The sequence below is a fragment of the Sciurus carolinensis genome, chromosome 3 (genome assembly GCF_902686445.1).
Source record: "Sciurus carolinensis chromosome 3, mSciCar1.2, whole genome shotgun sequence".
Classification (NCBI taxonomy): domain Eukaryota; kingdom Metazoa; phylum Chordata; class Mammalia; order Rodentia; family Sciuridae; genus Sciurus; species Sciurus carolinensis.
In genome coordinates this window covers 3,364,850-3,373,307 of record NC_062215.1, presented here as the reverse complement: position 1 = coordinate 3,373,307, position 8,458 = coordinate 3,364,850, and the positions used below count along the sequence as shown (strand labels likewise).

Sequence of the window (8,458 nt, the reverse complement as noted above, 5' to 3'; positions counted from 1 at the left end):
CCATTATTTCTCTCTCATCTTTCCTGGCAGAGATCCAAATATTAGTTAATTAAAAAAAAAAAAAGAAAAAACCTAAGAAGCAACAAATAAAACAACCAACTGCAGTGGAATGTACTGCTTCAAATTCCCTTGACAGAATATTCACTGCAAATCAAAATCTGAGTGGGCCGCTCTGTCTAAAACTCAGGCACACACTGAACAATGTAAACAGGGCTCTCTACTCCTGTATTGTTGGTCTGTTTGGACCGGACCATTCTGTGCTGCCAGACGGACCTTGAACTCTAAGACTCAGGCAATGCTCCACCCAGATCCCATTAGTAGGGACCTGGGGCTGTGGGGGGATGCCTGGCACCCTGCCAGTTGTGGAGGGCCACCTGAAAGTGCAACACAGAACCTTCCACCTGACTTGGGAACAGGTGGGCAAATGGCTCCCACGCACCTTCGTAAAGTCAAAGGAAAAGAACTCAGACACGGAAAGGACTCAGACAACACATTCTTTATTGCACCAAGATCTTGGCAACATCTGGGGCTCCCCAGGCTGCTGGAGAGGAAGTGCAGAGAGCAGGGACACCTGTACACACGCAGGTGTGGCCACACAGCCAGGACTCGGGGGAGGTGCTCCCCACAACAGACGGAGGGGTGGTGCGGAGCATGGCGAGGGCCCGCTGCAGGTGGGCTGCCGCCCGCACTCCCCCCACTCCCAAGCACAAAGGCAGGGTCCACGCCAAGGCTGCCGTGGCGAGAGCGTTGGTTACTAAGGTGCTGGGACGCGACGGTCACCTAGAATGTGGGTGGTTTTCTGGGTCTCATTCTTCCTGGTCCCTGGTTGGCTGGTGGTTTTCTGTGGAGGAAGGGGCTGGCTTCTACCAGACAGCGATGGACACTGTCAGAAGTCAGGTCAGGCACTCCACTGCCTGGGAGAGGGAGACAGTCTCTCCAGGAAAAGGGGTGACAGCGTGCATCCAGTGGGGAAAGAGACCGATTTGGAGGAGGGGAGGGCGAGAGTGGAGGTCGATTCTCCGCTAGAAGACAACTAAGATCTAACTACAGAACGGTACAAAACAAACATGGCTGGGGACAGTGCATACAGGAACGAACGTCAACGCCTCAGGAGGAAAAGCAAGCCCTGCCTTCCCAGCAGCAGAGCACGAAGCCACGGCCCCGCCCACCGGACGGGAAGCAGCTGAAGACCCAGGCCCAGAGCCACGCTGCCCTCCACCTTCTTTTAAGAGGAAACATGAAAACAGGATAGAAAACAAAAAGAACCTCCTGCAGGAAAAACTGTACCTCCCCATAGGAAAAAAGTGCATCTTCCTTCTACACCAGGATCAGGTGAGGCCCCAAGGGTGGCAGCTGAGCAGAGTGGGTGGAATGGGCCGAGGACGGCAGGCAGGCCCCAGGCCCGGCACCTTTAGCGGTGCTAGAAGGTGCCAGCCTCCTCAGAGACCACCTCCAAGAGGGAGCCCAGGCCACCACACGTCTGCAGGCAGGCCTCACGCAGGGAAGGTGGCGCGAGCTGTGCAGTGAGCCAGAGTCCACAGTGCTCACGAGACCATGCACAAGAAGCAAGGGTTAGCATATTAGAGAAACACAGTGCAGGAAGCCACAGGCCTGCTCAAAAATAAATGCTCTATATGAAGTAATAAACTATGGAGAATTCATCCCCAAGACCACCACCTCTGCAGAGACCCAGGGGTCACTGCTGCTGAAAGGAAGCTGCAGCAAAATCACCAGGCAGACGCGTTGGCATTGATTTCAAGGGCTCCCCATCTCAGCCTCTGCTCTCCACAGAGCCTGGAGTTCTGGTGAGGAGGAGATACTCTGGAAGGGCCAACCCCGTGCAGGAAGGGAGCGGCAGCGGTGTGGTCAGCGCAGGACCTTCCTCTCTGAGACAGACAGCAGGGCATACAGACACAAGGCCTGAGAACAAGCAGGGCGCGGCATGAGACAGCGTCACCCGCAGGGAGCAAGGGGTGGCTTGCCAGGAAGAGCCAAGGCACCCCTGCTACCCTGAGCACAGGACACACTGGGAGAACAGCCCCAGAGCTAGGGACATGGCTTTGCCCACCCAGACCCCACTGTCCACAACCACAAGGACGCTTGGCCTTTCTGGAGGCCCCACAGCGTGCTGCTGGTCCGCTTGACACCCTGTGCCAGGGCTTCTCCTGTGGGGCCTGTCATGAATGTCTCCACAAGTCTGTGCTGTAGAAGCCCCAAGCCTCACGGGTCACCTGCTGACAGAGGTGCCAGGAGCCCCCACCATGGCAGCTCACGGTGCAGCACCCTGGAGGTGACACAGAGGTGGAGTCTGCTCAAGGCCGCTCCTCAGATCCAGATGGAGTTCCCAGGGAGTGACAGCTCTGGAGGCTGTGGGACAGGCACATGACCTGGTGAGAGGAGAGACCTGACACTCCCAGAACACCCTCGAGTGAGTTCCCACGGGGCACGGGCACAGCGATCTTGAGGGAGCTGGAAAGTGTCACAAGGTCCTCTCCTATCAGTGACTAGCATTCACACCACACGCAAACCACACATACACACACCAGGCACCGCAGCAGACACACAGACACCACACGCACCAGACACCACGCACAGAATGTGCATACACACACCATAGACACCCTGCAGACACCAGCACCCATGACTGACCTTGACAAGCACTGAGCTCAGCGGCGGTAGCTAAGGCTGGTGGCCTTGGCTGGATGAGTCACAGACCAGAAGTTCCGTCTACTCTGAAGTTTCTGGAAAGCGTTGAAGTTTCTCTTCTTCTCTCTCTTGAATTTTTTCATTTTCTTCTCCTACATCAAGAATCACAGGCATTACAATTCCCAGAAAGGGCTGCTGCCCAAGCCCTGGCTGGTGGCCTGACTACGCACCATGGGCTTCCCGGGTACAGGTGTACCTCATGCCACGTGTGCAGCAGCCCTCCGTGGGAGGCCCTGCCACCCCAGCACTGATTAAGGGCTGCCAGCCGCACGGCCAACGTCACTGAACACACGACCTGGACCTGGCCGAGCCTCACCAGGCTCAGCCATTCCAGTCTCCCTTGGCCACCTTCTCCAAGTTCAAGATGTCCCTGCCCTTAGCCCAAGCTGAGCCATCTGACCTGCTGTCAGCCCACAGCCACGTCACATGTCCTACCTTCCCTCGATCAAATTCTTCATCCCAGTGGTCAAGCACAGTCTGGGTGCGGGCCAGCCTGCTGTCTTCGATGGCATCCTGACTGACTGCAGACGGCTCCCCACTCCAGCTCAGAACTGCACAACAAGCACAGTCAGTACCCCAAGCCACCCTGCGGGTCACTGCAAGACCTGTGTGCCGATGCCAATGAGGCCTGTATACTCTCACATGTTCAAAATGTGAGTGTCACCTCTGGGCAGAAATGGACATGAGAGGAAATAAGGAGGGGCAGAGTGACCAGGATGGTCAACATGGGAACAGCATCAGTGAGTCCAGAGTTCTGTATCACCAATCATAATGCTCACTTTTTTTTGGTACTGGGGATTGAGCCCAAGGACACTTAACCACCAAGCTACACTCCCAGCACTTTAAAACATTTTTATTTTGTGAGACAGGGTCTGGCTAAGTTGCCCATACTGGCCCCCAAATTGCAGTCTTCCTGCTTCCCCTCCTGAGTAACTGGGATGACAGGTGTGTATGTCTTTGTAAATCCAAGCCCTTGGTTTGAGAAACAATGTCTCATGCTTGCTCTCAAAATCTGCAGGCTGGGCTTGGAACTCTATTTACAAGGCAGATTTTTTTTTGCGGTGGTGGGGATTGAACCCAGGGCCTTGTGCTTGCAAGGCAAGCACTCTACAGACTGAGCTATCTCCCCAGCCCGCTACAAGGCAGCTTTTAAGGAGCTTTTTGCCCTGCCCCTTCCTTCCAGGGGCCCTGACACTGCCGCAGCCTGCCTGGAGCTGTGTGTGCCGCTGTCATGCCCGCAGGCCTCTGGAGCTGCTCCAGATGGGAAGGACCCATCTCGGCCACGGCCAGGGCAGGTGGGTTTAAAGAAGACCCAAATGCATACCTCCCTCTTCCTGGCTCCAGGCCAGGTTGATGCCTGCCTACCTCCACAGGAGGCCAGCCCAGGACAGCACCAAGTCCTGCTCAGACATACCTTTGCTCCCATACGCCTTGTCAGCGGAATATCTGAGTAATTCCTGGACCACGTCGGGTTCTCGCTCTCTGTTCCAGGGTACAAGAGGAGCCTGTCCTGGCCCTACAGACAAGAGGCGAGAAACGTGCTTAAAACGAGCCACAGAGGAACAGTCACGCACCCCTCACTGACACTTAAACTGCAGAATTCTTTAGGGATGAATGCTCATCAACACCGCAGGACCTGGGCGCTAATAAGAACTCCACTCAACAGAAAAGGCTACTGTCCCAGTCAGTTCTTGAAAAAAACAAGCCAGAAAACACCCCTGCAGCCAGCAGTGTAGTTTCGGGCCCCACGGTGGGAGGGACACTATGAACGGACACTATCTTGTGGCCAGAAATGGTCCGCTGCAGTTTGGATCTACTGTCCCCCAGAGCCCATGTTTTAGAGGCCCATCCCCAGGAAGGTGCTGTTGGGAGGAGGCTGAAGCTGTAATGAGCACAGCCTAGTGCAGGTCCTGGGGCGGTGGCACCCCTAGCCAGTCCCCAGGAGAAAGCTGTTCCCCCACACGCTCCCAGCACCAGGTGCTGCCTACCAAGGGCCAAAGCAACGGCAGAGACCCTGGCCACAGACTCCAGAGCTGTGAGCCAGAACACACCCCTTTTTTACTGATTATCTCAGGTGTTTGTACCAATGATACAAAGCTGACCAACACATGGGCCAGTGCTCAGGAAAGGCCTACGCGGGGACAGTGAAGTGCCACTATTGCTGCTGCTGTCAGGGCTCCCTGAAGCTCCCTGGTGGTGGTTGGATCTGGAACCTCCCCCAGAGTTTCTTGTGCTGAAGGCCTGGTCCCCAATATGGCAGTGTCCAGAGGTGGGGCTCTTGGGAAGAGACTGGATCATGGGGTCTTTGCCCTCATCAGTGGATCAATCCATTTGAGAGCTAAATGGATTCCTGGCAGGGGGAAACAGCTGGCAGGTGGGGTGTGGCTGTAGGAAGGAGGTCATTGGCAGGGTGCACCCTGGTACTGTCCCTGGCCCTTTCCCCTCTCTGCTTTCTGGCTGCCACAACTGAGCACCTTCCTCCCCCACACCCTTTCACCTCAGGCCCAGGGCATGGAGCTGGCCCACCGTGGACCGAGACCCCTGAATCTGTGAGGTATTTCGGTCACAGTGACGGAAAGCTGACCAACATGCCCTGAGCGCTCACCCAGACGGTCTCCAGGAATCTGGCCGTTCGTGCTCCACACGGGGGCTGCAGAGACACCCGGCCTCAGCCTCCCGGGGCCTTCGGGATGCTTGTTCTCTTCTTCCTCCTGCTGTGACTCCTGCTTTCTTTTTCTCCTCTTCTTTTTCCTTGGAGACTCTGTCCTGGTCTCCGGCTCTCTGTGGTACGTGGGGGAGCAGCTGGTGGGAGCCAGAGGCAAGAGTCAGCCCTCCAAGCACGCCGAAGGCACATGCAGGATGCAACGGCAGGCGTCCCACCTGCGCGCAGGGACCCCAGGGTGGCACCAGCAGCCCCTCCCAGCTCCATCACTCATTCTGCACGTGGCTTAGAGAAGTGGCCGATGCCCCCACACCAGCGTAAGGGACGAAGGACACGTGTCCTCACTCTAGTCCAGCTAGACAAGCCCTACAAACTGCAGGAGCAGCTGCTCAGGTCCCAGAGAACACACGCCTGACCCTGAATCCTTGGACACCCCATACAGACAGTGGTGGCCATGGCTTACAGGCACCTGTCCTCTCCACGGTCACTCAAGGAACTGAGTCCACCGACGGCCACTGCAGACTATGTTTTTAAAATTCCAGGACAGCATATCTTTACACGCTGCACCTGGGAATGGATTATTTCACTTCTGATTTTTTTTTTTTTTTTTTTTTTTTTTGGTACCGGGATTGAACCCATGGGTGCTTAACCATTGAGCCACATCCCAGCCCTTTTTATTTTTATTTTGAGATAGGGTCTTGCTAAGTTGCCTACACTGGCCTTGAACTTATGATCCTCCTGCCTCAGCCTCCAAGTCACTGGGATTATTGGCATGTGCCACCACACACAGCTCACTTCTGATTTCTTGATGGAGAGACCCAGGCGTGTCTCAGCCCTGTGCTTACCTGTGCAAAGGTGGGTCCTCGGGTAGCCCAATTTCGCTGAGTCCCTCCACTCCCCTCCTCCTGCGTTTCCTGCTGCTCAGGTGGTGGGTGTCTAGGTTGTTTGCCTGTGGCTGTGTGACCTCTTCCTCCTGTGGGTCAGCCGGAAGATCTACCTGGCGCTTCTTCCTGCTCTTGGGGCTCCAGGGCTGCCCATGAGTCTGACCCTCCTGCAAGGCTGTGGCAGCCACGTCCCCTGGGCACTTCCTCTTCTTCCTTTTCCCCTTCCTGCGAGGCGCCACGGCTGCTCCCCTGGGGCGCTGTGGCTGGCATGCCGCTGAGCCAGGCTTCTGGGGCTCTCCCATGAGCAGCTTCTTCCTCTTCCTGGAGGGGCTCTGAGGAGCCTTGCTGGCCTCCAGCGGCGGCTGGTGTGAAAGGGACTTGAAGTCCCCATTGACCTGAGACAGGGCAGTCCAGGAAGAGGAACAGCTCTGTGGCTCTGAAGTCCCTGGGGACTGGGGGCTGCTACTGGTCAGTGACGTGGAGGGAGGGCTGACAGGCGGCTTTGGATGGCTGGATGATCGGGGGACAGGTGACACAGCCCTGTGTGGACAGAGGGTGATAAGGAAGGTCATTCTGGAAAGCCCATGCGGAGCTCTTCCTGCCTGCCCTCACCCCCCTTTAAAAAAGGTATTCCCCTGTAATTCTCAGACACGCAACGAATCACACGTGTGTCTGAAGATAGATTAACCACAAAATTCAAAGTCTATTTAAGATCAGAGTTAGTAAGAACCGTACATCCTAGCTCCTTGTGATAAGAGGTCACAGTATTTTTTTTTCAAACTCTCCTGTTTCTGTTTTTTAATTCAGACTTGCTGAGCAACAATGTTCAGAAAAGAAGTCACATCTGGATGCACCCTTCAGCCCCAGAGCAAGGTGTCCTCTGAAGAAAGCAGCCTTCTGCCAGGCACGGTGGCACACGCCTGGAATCCCAGCGGCTTGGGAGGTTGAAGCAGGAGGATCGTGAGTTCAAAGCCAGCCTCAGCAAAAGCAAGGCACTAAGCAACTCAGTGAGACCCTGTCTCTAAATAAAATACAAAATAGGGCTGGGGAGGTGGCTCAGAGGTCAAGTGCCCCTGACTTCAATCCATGGTACCAAAAAAAAAAAAGCAAGCAAGCGGCCTCCTGAGGAGGGCGGACACAGGCCGCAGCACCACTGTTCTTCTCTGAATCTGGGGCCAATAACTCAGGACCACGACTCACAAAGCTGAGTGCTCCTACAGGGCACGCAAGGGGCCGGACTGGGCTGTGCCAGGTGACTGCGACCTGCCTCTCCCCAGCCCTGCAGGCCCAACCCCCAGAGCCACAGTGTTCTCGGCTGGCAGAGCCTCAAAGGGTGACTGCCTTCAGCAGGACTCCTGTCACCGTCACCATCAACTCCACCAGAGCAGACCACGGCAGCCGTACACTGCACCCCAAGGCCGGGCCACTCCAGGTGTTTTCTGGAGTGTGTTTAAAAAGGTCACATGACAAAAAAAGAACAAGAGAAAATACCCAACAAATACCTGGACAGCTGCAGACCTACCATGCCAGGGCCAGGGCTGCACGCCTGAGCACGGACAGTCACACGCCGCCCCACAGGGTACGGGCAAGGCGGAGGCGTGCAGTGAGAGTCCAGGTGGTTGTGCCCCTCGCCAGCACCCTCTCCTGGCCTCCCCAGCTGCCCAGGGGTTTGGGTGCCCTCAACCCCACGATCAGAGACGCACCACTCCACCCTCAGCATGCCGGAGGTTCCCAGCACCGTGTCACTGCGTCTCACGGGGCAGGAGGGAACGCGGGGGAAGCCCATCCACAGAGGGCTCTGAAGAGCCCCAAGGCAGTTCCTGCAGTGCCCACAGAACTGAGTCTCCCTATTCTAGAAGCCACATCTGGTCAATGGCCAGGAGCCCACGGGATGCTCCGAGGGCTAAGGAGGCAGGGCACACTGCTGGGAGACCAAGATGTGACCCTGGCTAGCAAACCAGGATGGCCCTGAAGGGCTCCCAGGCCTCTGAGCCCACTCACAGCCTTTCTCTTCCCAGTCAGGTTGTGTCTGGGGCTGGCCGGAGCTACAGGACAGGGCAGCCCTCAGCATGCCCAGCATGACTCGCACGCAGCAGACAGATGAAGAATAAGACAAAAACAGCATGCCCGGACTGCAGAGACTCCACAGCCTTCAACCAAGCGGGCTCTGTTGCCAAACGGGAAGGGAGCAGGTGAGAGGTGGCCT

The 8,458-nt window shown here is 56.3% G+C and overlaps 1 protein-coding gene across 3 annotated transcripts in view; it reads right to left on the bottom strand.

Annotated features, from left to right (window-relative positions):
* Positions 1-486: 486 nt before the first annotated feature.
* Positions 487-8,458, bottom strand: part of Usp36 (ubiquitin specific peptidase 36) — a 30,335-nt gene continuing 22,363 nt past the window's right edge. For 2 of the 3 annotated variants that reach the window (XM_047544981.1, XM_047544982.1), the window contains exons 16-21: positions 6,214-6,792; positions 5,312-5,508; positions 4,121-4,222; positions 3,142-3,257; positions 2,650-2,798; positions 487-2,367 (exon numbers count right to left, since the gene is read on the bottom strand). In XM_047544981.1, the coding sequence (XP_047400937.1) occupies positions 2,667-2,798; positions 3,142-3,257; positions 4,121-4,222; positions 5,312-5,508; positions 6,214-6,792 (1,126 nt within the window). In that variant the 3' untranslated portion in view covers positions 487-2,367; positions 2,650-2,666. Of the gene's footprint in view, positions 2,388-2,649; positions 2,799-3,141; positions 3,258-4,120; positions 4,223-5,311; positions 5,509-6,213; positions 6,793-8,458 lie in introns of all 3 variants that reach the window. The other variant, XM_047544983.1, reaches the window with a different exon arrangement.